Here is a 20,672-nt window from a genome sequence, read left to right on the forward strand (position 1 = left end):
AACTTAGCTCCACCACCACCTATAAACACCTGTTGTCCAGGGCTTGAAAGACAGTAAAAATGAATCTGTGATAAGAGGCAGCCTTATCTTCAGGGCCTTGGGTCCAAGGGTGAGGCTGAAGGTTGGAACCCCACCCTGGGTTATCACCTCACATTCTACAGTCCCCTGGGTTTCTTAGCAAAAGAGAAAAGCAACTGTTAAAGCAGCCATCACCTGGGGGCAAGAAGCCCCGCCCTGACTCTGCAAGGAATCTACCTGGTACACATGTGTGTTCAGCTCATGAGAACTAGCCCCTCTTCCCTGCACACTTTCTTACTACATCCAGAGAAAGATGGCTTGTAGGATTAAATGCTTTCTTTTGACTTAACTAACATCCCACCATTAGATATTTTTTCAAAATTTCCCTTTTTATAAACATTGCAATGTGAACATCTTTGTAAACAAGGATGCCACATTGCTCGTTCAAAAGATGCTTATGTGTTTACCACTTTCAGTATGTGGCCAAATTACTTTCCAGAAAGGTCTGCTCTATCCACATTCCAAGAGTGTGTCAAAATAGCAGATATTCTGTATATTTGCCCATCCTGTATACTATCATTTTACAAATGCTTTGTCACTTAATAAATTTGAGAAATGCTTTCTCATTATTGTTAATATATTTCCTTAGCTGCCGATGAATTGGAACTTTTTTCATTTGTTTATTGGCCATTTGTGATTCTTCTATGAATTGCCTATTCACGTTCTTTGCTCATTTTTCACTTGGAATGCTCGCCTATTCCGTATTGATTTGTAAGAGCCTCGATCCAATTTTAATGAAAAGTTTAAATCTCCAACACAGCTGTCAGAACTGCTTATGGCTGCAGTTCTCTGCAGCTCTAATTGTTTTAATAAGTCCCACTAATGACTCAGAGGCTAATGAAGGTGTAGATCTGATTGACAGAGCTTAGAAAAGCGATGTAATTAGAAGTTTCCTCTCCCAATCAAAAGAGCCAACTATATTTATCAGTTCAACTTCCTACTTTTCCCCCCTATTTTGAAAAATACATTTAAATATATCCCACTGGTCTTGGCAGGGTGGTGGGAAGGGCATGTGGACTGTGTCTGGTTGTTATATAACCCTCCAATTAATTTAGGGTCTTATTTCCTCTTTTAACTTTCATATTTTGTCTTGAAAGAGGAAGCTTCAGATTCTGAAGTCCATATCTGCCTTGGCTGCCTCTGGAACCCAGAGCGAGGCTGTCACCTAGCAACCAGCGCTCTGCTTATAGAGCAGAACCTAAGTTGTGGCCTGGCTGAGAGAGGAAAATCACCCGTGGGAATGAAAACTTTTAGCTTTGAGCTTGAGAGCAGCCAGAGGCACAGCACTGAGTGAGAAAGAATAACCAAGATTGTTTTCCCAGGAGAACCTCAGATTCACAGAGTCCTGATGCAGAGTTGGGGTGGGGGGACGGCTTCAGGGATAATCTTGGGGAGCTTTGCTCCCCATCCTGATGAGTGACCAGAAGCTTGGTGCTTTCAGCTCGGGTGCCACAACCCCTGAGTGATCTGAGACAACCCTTGGTGCTCCCCCGTGATCAATACTGGGGAGCCACGGGGCTCAATACTTCACTCAAGAATTTAAACATGAAAAAAAAAAAAAAAAAAGAATTTGAACATGAAGGCTGCTTCCTGGGGGTTCAGCCTTTTCACTTGGGTCTGAGCAGGAATATGTAAAACCACCTGAGGGTCTCCCATACCATGAGGCTTAGGGGATATTAACACTTTAAGGGCATTCCCCAGGAAGTTGGAAAAAGCTGGGGTCACTGAGGTTCTGAAGAGAGTAGTGGGCTCTGGCTGGCTGTCCGCCCCCTACCCCCATGTTGTAATTCTACTGACAAACTGCTCTTATTTAGTAGTTACAGTATCTTTCCTTGAAAAACCACCCTCTTCTCCCATACATACATACCCACATCCCTCGTGAATTTCCACCTTCTTATTTTTCCTTCTCTTTCTCCATGGGACTTGCTTTGGTCAGTGGAGTATTACTGAACACGACAGAAGCAGAGGTCTTAAATGTCCTTCTGTGGTTTGGCTTACTCTTCTGTTTTCTGTTATGAAAAGACAAGCCCCAGGTAGCCCCAAGTCCAAGGAGAATGAGACATGTATTGCACACCTGAATTTAACTGGAGCTTGAAACAGCCATCCCAGCCAACCCCCAGGCCCTGGACAGGAAAAATGAAAGGTTCAGAATCACTGAGGCTCGAGGACTATTTGTTAAGCAGCTTTATTGTGGCACAATCTGACTAATACATTGCTCATTAGTCCTACCATTATTTCCTTCTAGATGTCCTGATTCTGGTTGGTATTTTCTGAGGCTGGTTGGTCAGCTTTTCCTTCAATTTTGCAAGCTTCATCACATCCTCCTAATAAATTCTTCTCTTTGCTAAAGTCAGTTAGAATTGATTTCTGCGGCTTGTCACATAGTCCTGACTGGTAGAGCTCATAGGCCAAGTCTCCTCTGCAGAGTTGCCCATTCTTCTGTCTGAATTCAGAAGCTCTCTCACACAATCTGAATGCTTGAATTCAGCCTTTCCCCATTATCCTTTTCTTTTCTGATGGCCGCTGCTGCTTCCAAATGAAAGAGCGTGTGCCCTGGTCAATGTCAGGGGTCTTTGCTTTGTCTGGAACATCCTGTTTCATCTCAAAAAAAAAAAAAAAATGTCTTGTATACCTTTCAGGACTTCAGCCAAGCAGCGTGTCTTTTTATAAAGCCCTTCTTGGTTCTCTGGGCATGCCCTTCCCCTCTGCAATACTCAAAGCAGTTGCCTCAAGTCTGAAGGAGATTTACCTTTCTCTACGAGCTGTTATGACTTATTCTCCTACCAGGGGGCTCTCACTGAGGCCATCACTCAAGGGGAAGCAGAGAGAGCCCAAGTGGGACACCGTTTTATTTACCCTGTCCGAGGATGAAGTTGGGTCTGGGGTCAGCCACGGGCTAAGCATTATGGGAGAACATTTCAAATGAAGCACCTCACTCTTAAAATTCTCTCAACGCTTCCTGCAACAGTTGAAGGGACTGTGTTGGCCTATGCTTGTAGCTTCAGGACATGTAACCCATGAAACCAAGGTCCAGAGGAGGGAAGCAAGAAGCCAAAATTCACACAGACGATAAAGGGAAGGGTGGGAATTAGAAGCCCAGGCTCCAAACTGCTAGTCCTCTGTTTCTTATAAGAAGTGCCAGGCCAGAGAGGATCCAGGCTGGGTTTTTCCACTGGGTCTTCCTACACAGCCTATTGCTGGGGAGGACATCAGCATCCCTGTGCCAACCTCCATAGACACGAAGGCTGCTTTTCTGTGCCCAGGAGGATTCTCAAAATAATGGTGCTGCCTGCCTGCCTCTGTGGGCTGGAGCCAGCTGTCTTGGTACATTTGGTCCCCAATTTATAATTTCCTGCTCTTTATTTGTAGTGATAATTGGTCTCACACTAACTGGTCAACCATGCCCACTTCTGTCCTGGTAGCCAAGGTTTAAATAGGCAGGAGAGATGGAAGGAATCAGGTGAGTGTCTTGTGATGGAACCCACGGGACTTTTGGAGCCAGAAAGATGGGAGTACAAATCCCAGCTCTGCCACTTGCTGAGCCTGTGGCCTCATTTTCTCACTAGTAAAGTGGGAGTTTTAACAGCATCCACCCCAGGGAGCTGACGTGAGGTGAATATTGTGTCTGACACATAAAGGTGGCCAGTGAGGATGATACTACTCTGTATCATCCTGAGACATCCTGAGACAGAGGGCTGTCTCAGGTTGGGCCCCCTCAGAGCCAAGGAGACTATTTGTGAGGTGGTCTTGGGAAACATCAGCGTGAGAGTGGGGAAGTGCGTCAGAAAAGGGAGTGTTTAATGTGTAGGCTACCCCTGTGAGCAATTAGAGTTCAGCCCCTTTGGGACCTCTCGAAAGCAGGTGGAACACACCTCAGCAAGATGGAATAGTCATCTACCCCGGTGACCATCCACCAGTGGTTGAGGGCTGCTGGGGAACAGGGCTTAATTTCCCAGCATTACTTGCTGCTTGTGTCAAGTACGTTTAAGTAGTCAGAGAAAGGCTTCTTAAAGCAGCAAGTTGCAGCTGCTGGGGACATCATGAGGTCCACGTGGATGGGAATGGTTAAGGCAAGACACCCACAGTATCTGCTTTAAGGGCACACAGCTCATCCGAAGAAGTCTGCATACCCAGTCTGAACTTGGTCTAGAATTAGGAGGCAAAACCTAAAAATCAGCACTTCCCTGGCAGTCAAGCAGTTAAGGCGCCATGCTTCCAGTGCAAGGGGCAAGGGTTTGATTCCTGTTCGGGGAACTGAGATCCCACATGCACAATGCAGCCAAAAAGAAATTAAAAAAAAAAAAACTTAAAAACCAGAAACTGGTACAGATGGCCCTGGGAGGTGAGGAATGAGGTGATAGATCATGGACACTTGTCATCAAGTGTTCTGGAGCCCCAAGTCTTGTGTTCCTGGGCACTAGCCAGAGTGTGAGGCAGGTCAGCTTTCTCTCTGCAGGACTGACTTGGGACTATGGTGATTTCCTCACTCTTTTCAAAACATAAGGGTCCCTATTTCCCACACAGGCCCTAATTCAGCCCTCAGTACCAGCTCTTTAGATTCACCCCAAGCATGGAAGCGGGAAACAGCACACACACACATGTGTGTGTGCACGTGCAGGTCCTGGGAGGACTGCCTGGAAGATTACCACTTCTCTTGTAAAATGCAGTGATTGCAGACCGAGCTGAGCTGAATAGCACAATAAGAGATGGGCAACGTGGAAGGGGTGGACAACAGAATTAAGGAGCTCTGTGCCTGAGAAAGGGGCTGAATTCTGTGTGAATCCTCCCAAGGAGTAGTCTTGCTGAAAGGCCAATGGATATCAGTATTTGGAGATGCCTTATGCTGTATAAGTCAAATGTCAGAAATTCCCACTGAGCTTGGATTTGAATGGATTACTTGAGTTCCCTGAGTGCTTTGCAGACAGAATTACCGAGAACTGCTAGGCTTTGTGACTTCCAAATATACGTATAATGAAATGAGAAAGTAACATCAAAATGCCTCGCCATTATCATGGAAAAATCACCCAGGAAAAGAGCTTTTAGAACACAAGTTTAATTAGCACTTTCCTCAGAGTTTATAAATATATGTACTGATAATAATCATGATCATTATCATCAGTGATAATGATCTCTATTGCTATTTTAGCAAGCACCATTTCTTGAGAATCTCCCATGTGCCAATTATCTCGATTTTTGTATCTTATTGTTTTGAAGCCTCATAAGAATGCAGATGGATATAAGGAAGTAAAGACACCGAGAGGTTAATTGACTTGCTCAAGGCTGCACAACGCATAAAGAGAGAGGTCTGGGATTCAGCACCAGATTTCTCAGGTTCCAAAGCCTGCTCTTTAAATTCTTCATTCCATGTACAAGGTGGTATATTTGAAATTGATTTCCTTTTAGTAGTAAAATTTTATTCTTGTGACAATTGAGGTCTTTTCTTGACCTCTTTATCTACTCTTTAGAATAATCAGAATTTGCAGAATCCCCACAGCCACATGGAAACCATGATTTTGATTCAAATTCCAGACTTGGTGATGGTTCCATCCCACTAACTGACAAGGCTGCAAGTTTACAGACCAGATCCACAATGCAGGTTTGCTTACACTGGCCCACACGTGTGTGTATGTGGGTGTGTGTGTGTGTGTGTGTGTGTGTGTGTGTGTGTGGGTTAGTCAGTCATGTCTGACTTTTTGCAACCCTATGGACTATAACCCACCAGGTTCCTCTGTCCATGGAATTATCCAGGCAAGAATACTGGAGTGGGTTGCCATTTCCTTTTCCAGGGGATCTTCCCTACCCAGGGATCGAACCCGGGTCTCCTGCACTGCAGGCAGATTCTTTATCATCTGAGCCACCGGGAAAGCCCTACATTGGCCTACATGGTATTTAAAAGTAATTTGAAGTTACACTTATGCTAGAGAGATTTGATATCAAAATCAAGATTTCCAGCTCCTTTTGAATAATCAGAGGATCTATAATACTGATGGCAGCTCCCTCCCTCTTCTATTTACCACAGTCCTCCACCCATCTCTAATGCCTCCCTGTCCTTGATGCCAAGTGACAGGAGCCAGGTAGCAACACACTTTGCACTGTTTTTTCTTAGAGTAAGTTAGATTTTTCCAATTCCTTTACCCCTCAATTGTTTTCTCACCTTTCCAGTCTTTGTAGGCATTTCAGGTTTTGACACTTAAAAATCAGCTTCTTTAGATGAATTCAATGGAATTTTTATTTGATACTGTCTCTTTTCCATTTAAAAATTAAAATACAAATTTCTCTTTAACTGTTTTTAAAAAGTAGAAATCAACTTCCCCAGTTCGGTTCTGGGAACCATCCTTGGGTTTACCGTCCTCTCTCCTGCGGTCTTATCCTGCTGAATAACACAAGACACCAATGCTCTAACCAGCCCTTTTAACATTGTGAAACTCACATTTGTTACTGTGACCTCAGACAACTTCCTCGACTTCCCCAGCCTCTGCTTCCTGCTATCTGGAAAAGGACTTCAGGTCACTTAACCTGGGCAGTTTGCCAAAAGCCACGCCAAATGTTCAGTTTGCCCAAAATACTAAGAGCCAGTCTGCCAAATAAGTGATTCACCAAATCACTTGATTCTTTGATGGATCCTGTTTTTGTTGACCAACTCTCATCTGGTCCCCTGAACAGGATTTTATGGGATATGTAGCTCTTGTCTTCCAGGCTTTCTGCTGCTGCAACTGGAAATTGAAGCACCAAGCGGGGAGGAGATTAAAGGAGAGAAAGAGGAGTAAAGAGAGGCAGGCTGGGGTGAGGGCTGGGGGATGCAAAAGGAGAATATATTCATGAGACTGTGCTCTTTATTATGAGGACTCTCATAAATACATCATCCTTATGAATAAGGAAGCATGAATGAAGAATATGCTCATAAGAATTCTCCTTATTAAAGAATATATTACTCTCCCTTCCCTCCATCTTCCCTCTCTCCACCCTTAGGCTCCCAGAGCAGCAGCAGCAGGAAATGGGAGCAAGGACGCTCTGAATGCTCCTTTTAAAAGCTGCTATAAAGACAAAATGAAAACTTCAATTAAAACGAAATGATTAAACAAAACGAGCAAATTTATCAAAGTTGCCATTCAGCCTATTGGGAAATATACTGGTACTTTCCTCATAGGAACACTGGGAAATTAAATGAGGTGAGGATTCTGAGGTCCATAGCACAGCCCTCCATACACGAGGACTGTTGTCACACTACTCAGAATGGTGCCACTGCCCAGCCTGCCACCAAATCTCTCACTTGAGTCAACCTTGACTCCTCCCTCCAGCCCACTCTCAAGTCCCATTCAAACCAAATTCTATCCGCAGGTGACTAAAAGAGACGCCCCTAGGGACCTCCCTGGTGGTCCAGTGGTTAAGACCCCAGGCTTCCACTGCAGTGGGGCACGGGTTTCAATGCTTGGCCAGGGAACTAAGATCCCACATGCCTCAGAAAGTTTTAGTCGCTCAGTTGTGCCCGACTCTTTGCGACCCCATGAGCTGAAGCCCACAAAGCTCCTCTGTCCATGGGATTCTCCAGGTAAGGAAACTGGAGTGTGTTGCCTTTTTCTTCTCCAGGGGATCTTCCTGACCCAGGAATTGAACCCAGGTCTCCTGCACTGCAGGCAGATTCTTTACTGACTGAGTTATGCTACGAGGAAGCCCACATGCCTCATAGTGAAGCAAAAAACAAAAGAGAGAGAGAGAGAGACCCAAGAGTGTGAAAAGGAAGGACTTAAGGATGTCCTGAGTGTTACAGCAGAAAATCAGCTCGAGACCCAGTAAACAGAAATGCAGAGGCTCCAGGCCCACAGTGGAGTCACCGCTTTGTGGGGAGAATGGGTCCCTCGGTGAAGGTTGATAGACCAGGGAAGCCTGAAGGAGAGGCAGAAGTTGCATGTTTGTGGGGCCTGCCCACCCTCTGCCCAAGAAAGAGACTGGAACCATTAACATCTCACTTTCTGAGTTCATGTTCACCAAGGCACCATTGAATAACCTGGCTTCCTGCGGAGCAATGCCTCCAGAGAGAGAATGTTCTCCCCTCACTGCTGTCAGCCTCTAGGCTGCTTGAAATTAGTAAATTCCTTTCTGGTTTATTCTCAGCTCCCTTATTGGTGATGTTTATTCAAGCAATAATAACTTCTGGGACTTAAAAGATTGAATTTCTGAGCTTATGTGGCTGATGATCAGAACCAGATGAGTGACCCATTCTCAGGGGTCAGTGTCCCCTGATGGGAGACTCTGTTTGGGCAGTACTGGGACGCCGCTGTGGGGTCCACTGTGACTGAGGGTTCTTCCTCAGCAAGACATCAGGTCTGGGGCAGGAGGTAGGACTCAGTTCTGCTGCAAAACAGAATCACGTTTGAAGTTCCCCTGCAAGGCACCAGCTCTTGATCAGGACTTATGGCCTCTCTTGATAGTGTTGGAGAGGAAGGGGGAAAGTTCTTCCCCCTATTAGCCTTAAAATCTAATTGAGGAAAATTCTGTTGCCTAGACAATGGCATATTAAAGTGTTTAGCAAAAGCAAGAATTTATAAGAAATTGTCCCTGACCTACAAGAACTAGGGAACTTAATAAATCTTCCAGAATTTTTTGCCACACTCACAATATGTCATGCTCAGAAATTGCATTAGTATGGAGATGAGATGGGCAGAGGACTGTGGGCTCCTGGAACAGTAGGACAACACTCCAGAGCCTTCTGGCCTCTTGAGGTAATGAGTATATCTCTCAAGTAGGCACCCAAGAGAAGGAAACAAGGAAGGGAGATGAGGTATGTATTGTGCGTATTGATGACCTACTTTGTGCAGACACACAACTAGGAACCTTGACAATATAATAGCATCTCTTTGAACCTTCACTGGTGTAAACCATCTGCAGTTTTGTTTTTTGGTTTTTTTTTAAAAATTCTCCATTGGATTAAGTTTCTTAGGATGGCATATGAGACAAGCCTATTCTGGCTATCTTAAACAAAAAGCAGTATGTATTGTGTAAATGCTTCCCCAATGTGGTAAAGAATCTGCCTGCAATGCAGGAGACATAAAAGACTCTGATTGAATCCCTGGGTCAGGAAGATCCCCTGGAGGAGGAAACGGCAACCCACTCCAGTATTCTTGCCTGAAAAACCCTATGGATAGAGGAGCCTGGTGGGCTACAGACCAAAGGGTCACGAAGAGTTGAACACAATTGTGACAGAGTACACACTGTATAAGTACCGCTGGATCCCATGGAGTAAAAAGGAACAGCCAACCAAAGGCAGGTGACGGGCAGGAGCCAGGGGCAGGTATGTGGACTCAGCAGTAGGTTTGCTGATGACCTCTTTAGTGAACTGACTTGTCCATGACTCAGCAACCCGAGGCCCAGCCCCTGAGTTCAAGGACAGAGAATATGATGGACGTAGCCAAAATTGGATTCTCCCCATATGTCTCAGGGATGGCCAAGAGGATGAGGACACGTAGTTGTAGTCAAAACCTATGAAGGCTCATCCATGCCAGATTTGTGAGCTGTTGTTCCCGGAGATGCAGTAGTGGCAAGGTCTCCCAACACCAACTCCTGGCGTGGTGCTCTCAAAGCCACAGATAATGAGCAGTCATCTCTTTCACAGTAATGTCTATTTTGCTCTTTATATTATGAGCTTATAGAGCGATGTAAAAATTAATAATCAAAAGAAACAAAGTGGACTTCCCTGATGGCACAGTGGATAAGAATTTGCCTGCCAGTTCAGGCAACATGGGTTCAATCCCTGGTCTGGGACAAGCCCACATATCACAGAACAACTAAGCCCATGCACCACAACTTTTGAACTTGTGTGCCTAGAGCCTGTGTTCTGCAACAAGAGAAGCCACTGCAATGAGAAGCCCACACACCACAACTAGAGAGTAGCCCCCACTTGCTGCAATTAGAGAGTCTGCACAAAGCAACAAAGACACACGAACACAATTCTGTAACACAATTATCCTTCATTTAGAAATAAATAAGTTTAAAAAACAAAGATGCAGCACAGCCAAAAATAAATACACAAGAAGAAACAAAGTACATTAAAATTTTTTGCTGCAATAAGTACTTAACAAATTAACCAAATTAAATCAGACCTCTGAGGATTTGTACAATCACTTTTGTCTCTTTATTAACTTTTATTGGAGTATAGTTGCTTTACAGTGTTGTGTTAATTTCTGCTATACAGCAAAGTGAATCAGTTAGCTGTATACATAGAGCCCCTCTTTTTTGGGTTTCCTTCCCATTTGGGTCACCACAGAACATTGAGTAGACTTCCCTATGCTATATAGTAGGTTCTCATTAGTTATATGCATATATAACCAACCGACAGTGCATATATGTCGGTCCCAATCTCCCAATCCATCCCACCCTCCCACTTCCCTCTTGTTGTAGTAAACAAATCTCCCACTGAGGCATCATGAGCAACACCCCTGCTTCTCTGCTCTTCCTGCAGTTGGAGGAGCTGGGAGCCCAGGAGGTACCTGTACCAACAGGGTTTCAGATGCTGGTTTGGCTTCTCCACTGAGCTACATTTGCAGACATTGAGAAGGCAGAATGGAGGTAATAGACATTCCCCAGATCATAGAAACTGGTGCACATTGATACTTCCTAGGTCAGAGACAGCAACTGTGACTCAGTAGACAAAGGGCATAGCCCGGGAATCAGCATTTTAACAGCCAGTACAGGTGATTTTCATGGTGACACAAGTGTGGAAAGATTACAAGTCACCACACTGCCTTCTTCATTGATTTTCCCGTAGTTGAGAAAGTTACTTCATCTCCTGGGGCCTCAACTTCAATCCTCTGAGCACTCTGACAGTGACCCATTGTTTTGTGCCAGTTGCCTAAAGCTTCTTCAATAACAAGTCTTTCATTCAAAAACCGGAGACTTAAAAAAAAAGAAACAAAAAAAACTGGAGACTTAAAACAAACAAACAAACAAAAACTGGAGACTTGATTTTCCAGCTAATTAATGGGATGGAAAATTAACACTGATACAGTACCAGAGTTTGGAGGGGCTGTGTGAGGAAGCGATAGGTTTGGGGAGGATACCCAGTATGTCCCCATCACCTACCAGGCTGGAGTAAACTCAAGGTTTTTAGCCCCTCCAAACCTCAATTTCCCCACCTGTGATATAGTTATGATTCATATTTGCCTTGTAAGGTTTTGCAAGGTCTGAAAATATTGCATGTAAAGGCCTCAGTGTATTATTTTGTAAAACTGAAGTTAATATGGTAGCTTCTAGTGATAGAAGTAACAGTAACAGAGTCATTTTTGTCTGTTTGTTTAATATTTATTTTTACTTATTTATTTGGCCATGCTGGGTCTTAACTGCAGCAGAATCTAGTTCCCTGATCAGGAATGGAACCCAGGCCCCCTTACATTGGAAGTATAGAGTCTTAGCCACTGACCACACCAGGGAGATCCCAGGAGTCCTTGTTCATGAGATTTTTAAAATCTAGCTTTGATTATTGTGTAAACCAGATAGGGAGGGTGGCTTTCCTGGTGGCTCAGTGGTGCAGAATCCACCTGTCAGTGCAGGAGATATGGGTTCAGTCCCTGGTCTGGAAAGATCCCACATGCCACAGAGCAGCTAAGCCTGTGTACCACAACTATTGAGCCTGAGCTCTAGGATCTGGGAGCCATAGCTTCTGAAGCCCCCATGCCCTACAGCCTGTGCTCCCCAGGAGAAGCCACAGCTATGAGGAGCTTGTGCACTGCAATGAAGAGTAGCCCTGGCTCACCACAAATGGAGAAAAACCTGTGCAGCAATGAAGACCCCGCACAACCATAAATAAATAAACCAGACAGCGAGATCTGGCCCCGGGATGAGAGCTCATTGTAAGGCCCGTTATCAGTGGCTTTCTTTGAGAGCATCACACCAGGAGACAGTGTTGGGAAACCCTAGAGAGGGCAGTCTGATCGATACATTAACATTTGCTTTGTCCTCAAGCTTCATGCCCATGTTGACACAAGTGGCCATTAGAGGATGATGACGAGCCACGGCAGAAGTAATGGGCTGGAAGGAGGCGGCAGCCCAATGGATGTAGCACTTGAGGAGATAGTTTTAATCAATTGTAGGTGGTCATTAATGTCTGGGATAATGTTGGGTTGAAATCAGGTGCATTATCGCATGCAGCCCCACCCTTGGAGACGGTGTGTGTTCCCAGCTCAATGAGGAGCTCTCATGGTCTGCAAAGCTTCTCAGTGACCTCAACAGCAAGGGAGGCTGCCAGCAGAAATTTCACTGTATGATTCGTGCTGCGTGGGCAGGATCTATCAAACACCCTTTTCCCTGGAGGTGGGGGAAGCCATACAAAACCAACTGATTAAGCTGATCAGTCAGAGCTGAGAGTAAGGAGAAGTTCTGCCTCTGAAATTCTCACTTGCAGCTCTTTCTTTGGCTTTCTGAAAGAGACCAGGATGCAAACAAAAGGAAGGGCTGACTTGCTCTCCATGTTGCCTGACTTTCAGGTGGCCATGATTCAGTCACATCATTTTGTTTTGTTCTTGTATAGATCGAATGGAGTAACAAGAGGGGGTATAAAAAGTCGTGTGTAAACTACATTATAGTTTGTCCACTAAATGGAGATCATGCAGTTGTTAAAAACGGTGCTGGGATCCCCGTCTAAGTCATGGAAATATTGTAGTTGTTCAGCCACTCAGTCGTGTCCAACTCTTTGCTACTCCATGAACTGCAGCACGCCAGGCTTCCCTGTCCTTCACCAGCTCCTGGAGTTTGCTCAAACTCATGTTCATTGAGTTGGTGATGCCATCCAACCATCTTATCCTCTGTCATTCCCTTATCCTCCTGCCTTCAATTTTGGAAATGTTAGACCACAAAATATGAAGCAAAAAAAAGCAAGATACAGAACTGTGTACACAGTAGGAGTTCAAGCTTATATGGAAAAAAAAAATGCCTACATCCACCCTGAAGTAGGAAAGGGCGTATAAACAGACTAACACTAACCATCCCTACTGCATGGTGCCCTCAGCTGTGTCTACGTAACAGTAATGAAAACTGCTTCCAGTGGGGGGACGACGAGCATTTTTAATTTCCTTCTTTATGACTCTGTACTCTCCAAGTTTTACCTATTAAATGTATGTTGTTTAATTTTAAAAGTGCAAGAAGGGACTTCCCTGTGGCTAAGATGCCATGCTCCCCATACAGGGGGCCAAATTCGATCCCCGGTCAGGAAACTAAGATCCCACATACCACAGGGTGTGGTCAAAATAAATAAAACTTGTTTTAAATAAAAAAATAGTACCATCATCTGCCTACTTGGGAAGCAGAAATTAGTGTTTGGAGGGAGGGGGAAGTCCTTCACCTGAGATTAAGGAATAAGGAACAATAAGGAAGCATGATAATGGTGAATAATGATGTCCACCATAACAATCACAGTAGAGTAAGACAAGCAGAGCCCTTTGGGCTAGGTTGAATAAATAGCAGTTTATTCTGTATCCTGCATCCCCAAATAAAGCAAACTTTTGCCGTCTTCCCTCTGGAGCATCCTGCGGTGGGATAATCAACAGGATGAGTAAATGCAGTGAAGCAGGACAGCTTCTCCACTAGGAAGATGCCAGCGGCAAGTGTGGCAGCGGCTTTCCCAGCAGCTACAGCTTGCATCCGTCCAACCACCGTGCCAGAGTGTCAGAGTGCTGGCAGTTGAGAGTCCAAGAGGGCCTAGAGGGAGGAAGGCCGGGGAGAGTGAACCAGAGGGGGCTCCCTATCATTGCAGCTCAGCCCCCGCTGGCCCATTTACACCCCTTGCCTGATGCCTGGAGCACTTGAGTGGGCACAGTTCTGAAGGCTTTTGTGCATCCCAAGTACGTCTCTCTCCATGGTTCCTCCAACTCTCGCAGGCATGAGCGCGGGTGCTCCCTCCATCCGCTATACAACACCCCCTTTCTCATAAACCCCACACTGTGAGATGGGGAGGCTGAGCTGTGAACTGTGAAATCCTTCTCCAGTCCTACAAGGCATTTTTAACTTCCCTGAAGGGAGCATCGGAGAAGTTCTGTGACATGTGTGATGAGTACTTGGCAGATTCTAGTTCTGAAATGGAAACCCCATCCCCAAGCCAGGGCCAGCTCTCCATGCACCTGTTTCACCCTTCACCTTCCAAAATTCCTTCCAGCTCCTCGACCCTGCCTAGGTCAGCTGGACTGAGTTTCTCTGCCTTTTCTCCTGGTGCCTTTAAACATGACCCTGCTATTCCCAGCCCCTTGGCCAGCTTCCAGACCCCATGTCCTCCTCTCTTATCCCAGAAGCTGTTGGAGTCAGCAGGCCAGCTGCAGACCATTAGACGTCCTGTTAGTTCATCTCATCCCTTGGTCAGGTGTGAGGTTCCATGGTAGGTTGTCCCACAGTTGGAACAGCGGCTGGGGTCCCCTGGCCCCTCGTGGCTACAAGGCAGCAGGGTGAGCACATAGACATATTTTCAGAAATCACAGCAGCCTCCTTAGCCCCAAGCAGGCATTGCAGATGGGACTCCTGAGGACGTTGAGGAGGAAGGAGTGGTGGCCTGGGTGCTCTCCCATCCTGTCCACACCAACCTCACAGAGCAGCCTGACCTGAGCTTTGGAAAAGCCACTGCAGCTTATTAACTTAATAAGAGCTCACTTCGCTGGGAATTCTGAGTAAGTGAGAAGACTTGATCAGCCTGGGCCAACTCATTTCTACTTAGTGCCACACGGCAAAGATATTTTATCTCATTAGTGCTTACCCTAGGGGGCCAGCCAAGCTTCCAAATTAAGTGGAAAGTCAAGACTATGTATGCAAGATATTTCAAACACTCAGAAGACAGTTAACATTAACAAGAGGATTCCCTCTTTAAAATGCAATCTATTAGTGAGAAAACGGGTTAAGGCAGAAGTGGTGTCAAGACTACCGACTAGCATTTGAAAAATACGAAGCTGGATTCCTTATCTCACTTTTCGTATCAACATAAGTTTCAAGAAGGACTAACAGTTAAGTATTTAAAAAATGATGATTCTATTCTATGATTTATTTAACAAAAACTTAATGTAGGTTATTTTGTGCTGGATACTGTTCCAGCAGAGAGAAAAACATGGTTTGATTTCTTTACAAACTTTCATCTTAATCTTGGCTCCATCTTGGTCGCTACACATCTAACTAGGAAATATATGAGACACATAAAAGCAACACTGCCCTATAAATCCTGTAAAGGTGGGGATTGGTTTCATTTGCTCAGGTATAACCTACATGCCTGACTTAGTGCCTTGCATGGGATGAGTGATCACTTAATATCTGACCGATGAGTATTAGAATGAATGAACGTATCAGCATATATAAATTCATCCATTTCAGATTTTTTGACATTCATGTGTTAATTTCAAATGTAGTCAAAGTAAGATCAGTGAGAGAAGGCTTCCTAGGTGATGTGTGTACTCTGCTGCTGCTGCTAAGTCGCTTCAGTCGTGTCCGACTCTGTGCGACCCCATAGACGGCAGCCCACCAGGCTCCTCTGTCCCTGGGATTCTCCAGGCAAGAACACTGGAGTGGGTTGCCATTTCCTTCTCTGTGTGTTCTCTAGCACATAAGCAACATGACGGGTTTCCCTGGTGGCTCAGTGGTAAAGAATCCGCCTGCAATGTAGGGGACCACCTGCACCGCTGGATATGTGGGTTCGATCCCTGGGTTGGGAAGATTCTCCTGAAGAAGGAAATGGCAACCCACTCCAGTATTCTCACATGGGAAATCCCATGGACAGAGGAGCCTAGCAGGCTATGGTCCATGGGGCCACAAAGAGTCGAACACAACTTAGCGACTAAACCACCACCACCACCCATCAAAAGTCACAAACTAATGGGACCTGATGTGTGGGTGAAAGTCAGGAACACAGGCTACTTACCATGCTCCCATCCCTCTTTTCCCTTTTACAATTGTCTTGGCACATTCGATTGTCTTATTTAAATCTGGATTCAGTAAAGCTGTGAAGAAAATGAAGTGGAATGATACAACGTCACCACTCGGCAGCTAAGTTAGAGTGATAGCAAGGGAGCTACCAGGAGCTCAGGTTAGAGAGGGTTTTTTTTCTTTTTTTACATTTTATCTAGTGGGAGGGTTTTTCAGAATATCTATTCTACCATATTTTCATCACAACACCCCATACCACCTCTGCTACAGATAGTTGAATGTTTCTCCCATTGGATTCTGGAGATAAACACACATCATCTTCTTATGAGATATACATCACAGGCCTGTCTTCTCCCAGTGATCACTTCTGCCTGTCAAAGTGGCAGCCTCTGCTCCCCTTGAGGAAGAGAGTCAGTTATACTAGGCCTAGCCAGAGCTGCCTGGTCTCACCCCTCATGCTCCTCCCTGCCTCCTCCTCTGCCCATCTGGACATGAGTCTCCATCGCTGCATCCCAGGCCACCAAGCCCACATCTCTCTCTCCCTGTGGACTCTTGGCAGTGCAGCACAGCCTCCTGAGACCCCACTCTGGATTTGGCTCAGTCCAGCCTCTGCCAGGCCCTCCTCCTCTCAGCTCCAAACTTGTTAACTCTGGTCACGGGGAAAACAGCCCTCTGAGCTCAATGTGGCTGCCCTCCACCCTCCACAGCCCCCAGCACGGAAGGAGGGAGGGACCTACCAGAGCAAGACATGTGGCAGCGGTTCCTGCCGTGGTCACACCAGTCATGGTTGCGGATCTGAAAGAGGCCATATCCAATGAAGTCACTGCGCGAGTTTTCATAGACAGCCATAGGGTTGAACTTGCTCTCAAAATAAGCCAGGCACACCCCTGAGATGGAACAGACAGGGCGTGGCTCAGAGGAGCACTGGGGAAGCCTAGAAAGGAGCTAGTGGTTAAAGAGGTGAGGAGGAGGGTTGAGAGGGGCCACTCACAGTTTTCAAGGCTGTAGCCCTCAAAATCACTCAGGCCTCCATCATGGAGCTTCTTAGCCACCACGCAGCGCCCCAGAACCGCAGTGTCACTTGGAACCACCAGGTACCCAATGAGAGACAGCACCATGGACACCTTCATCTTCCCCAGCTCAGGGTGCTGGCTGCTAAGTGAGAGGATGGAGTCACAGACAATCCCCACTGAGATCACAGGGACCCTGGCAGAAGAGAAGGGTGCTGTGAGTCAGGGGGTATACAACTCAGTATGTTCAGATAAGGGCGAGGCCTTCCTGACTTAACCACAATACTCAGTTCATCAGAGTCCCGCCGTGACTAGCACAATGGCCACTGTCATATTGGATTATTCCACCACTGCTTTTTATTCTGGAATACAAATTCTGAGCTGTGGCCTTAACCTTTACACTGTCTTGACCCCAGATTTTCTACAAACAAAACTCCAGGGACCTTTTCTCTTGTCCTCACAGGGAGACCTGGTCCAGTCCAGACGTGCCACTGATTCATTGGAAATGGCAGAGAAGTCCCTTAGCCTCACAAAGCCTCTCCTTTCACACCTCTTTTCCCCTCGTTCACCTTCACACCATCACATTCACCTTGCACGTTTCCTTTCTTTGTACATGCCCATCTTATGTCTACCACAGGTCCTTTGCACCTTCTCTTCCTTCTGCCTAGACCATGATTTCCCCCAACCACCACAGAGCCTGCCCTTTCCTGTTCACAGTCTCAGCTCAAACAAGCTCACCAACTCAAATAGGATCACCTGCCCACTGCCCTATCACGAAAATAGCTGCTTCTGTTTTCTTCATAATATATGTAAATTTCAGAAAGGTCCTTGTTCATTCATTCATTTGTCTACCTCCCCTGTGAGAGTATAAGCAGCAGGCTTGCAGAAACTTGGCCTGTCTTGCTCTCTGCTTTATCCTCAGAACTCAGAACAGACCTTGGGACACAGTAGGTCCACAGTGAATCTTTGATGAGTGAATGGATGAATGAATAAACAAAAACCTCTTCTTCCCAACAGAACTGTCATCGGATGAGCAGTAAGTGAGTTTGCTGATAAGCATCTCCTGCAGCCAGGGATCATCCTGCCTGTCCCAGTTCCTGCCCAAGATACACCCACTCACCCTTCTTCCGAGGCCCTTGGTGCCTCCTCAGAGGAAGGGGAGAGCAGCCACTGCGGCAGCCTTTCATTTATTGCAGGAAAGTTGCTCTATCTACACTCTGTTCTCTGGACTTTTCACTGCCTTGATAACCCATTCACCTTCGCTCAAGAGCTTCCAAACCGTAAGTCCTTCTTCCTGACCTGCTTTTCTAGAATCTTTTCTATGACATCAGTTGCCATGCACCAGAATATTCCGACACAGGGAGCGGTTGGTCACCAATGCATTTGTATCAGTTTTCTATTGCTGCTATAACAAGTTGCCTTCAGCTTAGCAGCTTAAATAACACAAAAGTATTATCTTGAAGTTCTATAGGTCAGAAGTCTAACAGGGCTCATCAGGCTAAAAGCAAAGTGTTGGCAGTGTTGTTCTCCTTCCTAGGGGACCTAAAGGGGATCCATTCCCTTGCTCATTTGGGTAGCTGGCAGACTACAGTCCTTGTAGCTGTATCACTGAGATCTCTGTTTCCTTGCTTGGCTATCAGCTGAGGGTCATTTCCAGCTGCTAGGGGCCATCTGCCTTTCTTAGGCTTTACCTCTTTCTTCTATCGTCAAAGATGGCAAGGGTGGTTGAAAACCCTCTTTCACGTTGAATCTCACTTATCTCCCCTTCCACTGTTGTATCTCATGGACTCACTTTCTGCTTCCTCTCCCACTTTTTTTTTGGGGGGGCGGGGAAAGATACTTGCTTTCCAATGCTCTGATGGTCTCTGCTGTACATCAGCATGAATCAGTCATAATTATTTATATATATCCCCTTCCTCTTGAGACCCCCCCACCCCAATTCCACCCCTCTAGGTCGTCACAGAATATCAGGCTGGGCTCCCTGTATAGCTTCCCACTAGCTCTCCATTCTACATGTGATAGTGTGTGTAGATATACTTTTAAGGGCTTCCTAGGTAGCACAGTGGTAAAGAATCTGCCTGCCGATGTAGGTGACACTGGACACTGGAGATATATCAATGCTACTTTCCCAGTTTCTTTTAGCCTATCCTTCCCCTGCTGTGTCCACTTTTAAGGCTACATGTGATTGCATTGGTTCACCCAGACTCTTCAGGATACTGTCTCCATTTACATCATTTGGAGCTACCCACAAACAAGCTTCTGCCAAGGGGCCTGGACTGGAGGCATGAGGGTTATGGTCATTTCTACTATGAGACATCCACACTCTGCTTCTGGGAGCATTTCCAAGGGAGCAGCCCTAGCTGGTCCCTGGGATCCCTGGAAGCTCTGATGCTATAATCCCTCTCCAAGGAATAATGCATCATCACTCATTCTTCAGTGGCCATGACCTGAACAGAATTTCCATCAGGGGAGAAAGTTGTAGCCTTGGGAGTGGATATTATATGAGCTTATTGTTATCTGGACACACTCTGGGTTCTGGGAGTGGACAGAGATGTGCTTGCTTTAAGGAAGGTGCGCTGTGAGACCATCCTCTTCTGCAGTCCTAGAACCAGATGTGGTTTCCTTCCCTCCCTGGCTTGTATTAATTATAAAGGTGGTGAGGGGAGGGGATGCAGAGAATGTGCTTTATGTGGAGAAATCTTGATGGCAGCACGCTAACCTAGGCGTTAGGCTTAGCCCTGACAGCAGTGGGATGTCATGATCTTATACGCCACTCATGCCCTACAGGGAAAGCTACACACCAGCACACTGGCCACTCATCTTCTTTTCCCCAGGCTTGGTGATTCAGGCATCAATCTTTGATCTTTGGTCCCAAGTCTTCCAGCAAAGCTGCTGGGATCCCTCCTCCCACAAGTGGGGAACACCTGTGTGTACGGGAAGGCCACCTTTAGCTCCAGAATACAGAGATGTGCACATAAGTGGGATCATTCCAGCTGTTCCATCACAGCTTTGGTTTCTGTAAAGATCACTTGTCACCTATAATCCAACAATAAGATAGATCTGGCGGCTGCAAGTTCCAAGTCCCTTACAGGAGCCAGGGTTCCTGAAATGGGGCCAGGCTCAGCCACTTCTAACTGGGGATAGGGATCCAGCCCTGAGTCCCTCAGTCTCACGGCTCTCACAGGGCTGTGGTCTCTGAGTTTTCCCCAGCCCTGGGCCCGAGCTGAACTTCTCCTGAGCCTTCCCCAGCAGATGGAGATCCATCTGCTCTTCAGACATCACCCAATAACACAATCTATAATTACACTTGTATCTGTGTCAGTATCTGCATCTATATCTATACAGTGTCTGCACACAAACATACAAAATGCCTGGAGATAAGAACAGATGCTGGCCAGTCAATCCTGTAAACACTCAAGAACATTCCAGGTAGAAGTTATCTTTGGAATGATCTAGTTTACCTATTTTCACAAGTGTTTCTTGCCATGGAGCCAATCTCAAGCAGAAACCCCCCTGCCAGCTCACCTTCCTTGCTGTCTTTGCAAGTGGCCCATTGAGGCCATATCAGGGCTTGGGGAAGGAGCATCTAGTTCACGTTATTCATATCTGAGCAAGACAGAAATAGGACCAGGACCAGAACTTGGGGCTTCTGAGCTCAAAGAAGTCTGGGAATTCATTTTTGGTTATCCAGCCAAAACCATT

At 46.0% G+C, this 20,672-nt stretch overlaps 1 protein-coding gene across 2 annotated transcripts; it reads right to left on the minus strand.

The window, feature by feature from the left end:
* Nucleotides 1-13,512: 13,512 nt before the first annotated feature.
* Nucleotides 13,513-18,289, minus strand: LYZL4 (lysozyme like 4). Of its 2 annotated transcripts, none has more exons than XM_043886612.1 (5): nucleotides 18,091-18,289; nucleotides 16,952-17,112; nucleotides 16,698-16,847; nucleotides 15,956-16,034; nucleotides 13,513-13,764 (listed from the first exon to the last, which is right to left on the minus strand). In XM_043886612.1, the coding sequence occupies exons 2-5, from the start codon at nucleotides 17,088-17,090 to the stop codon at nucleotides 13,695-13,697; spliced, it is 438 nt and encodes a 145-aa protein (XP_043742547.1). In that variant the 5' UTR covers nucleotides 17,091-17,112; nucleotides 18,091-18,289; the 3' UTR covers nucleotides 13,513-13,694. The 2 variants fall into 2 exon arrangements, with proteins under 2 accessions (XP_043742547.1, XP_043742546.1); XM_043886611.1 differs by lacking the exon at nucleotides 18,091-18,289 and adding an exon at nucleotides 17,560-17,619 and having other exon boundaries at nucleotides 13,695-13,764; nucleotides 16,952-17,166.
* Nucleotides 18,290-20,672: the final 2,383 nt, after the last annotated feature.

This window comes from Cervus elaphus, chromosome 24, assembly GCF_910594005.1.
Source record: "Cervus elaphus chromosome 24, mCerEla1.1, whole genome shotgun sequence".
NCBI lineage: Eukaryota > Metazoa > Chordata > Mammalia > Artiodactyla > Cervidae > Cervus > Cervus elaphus.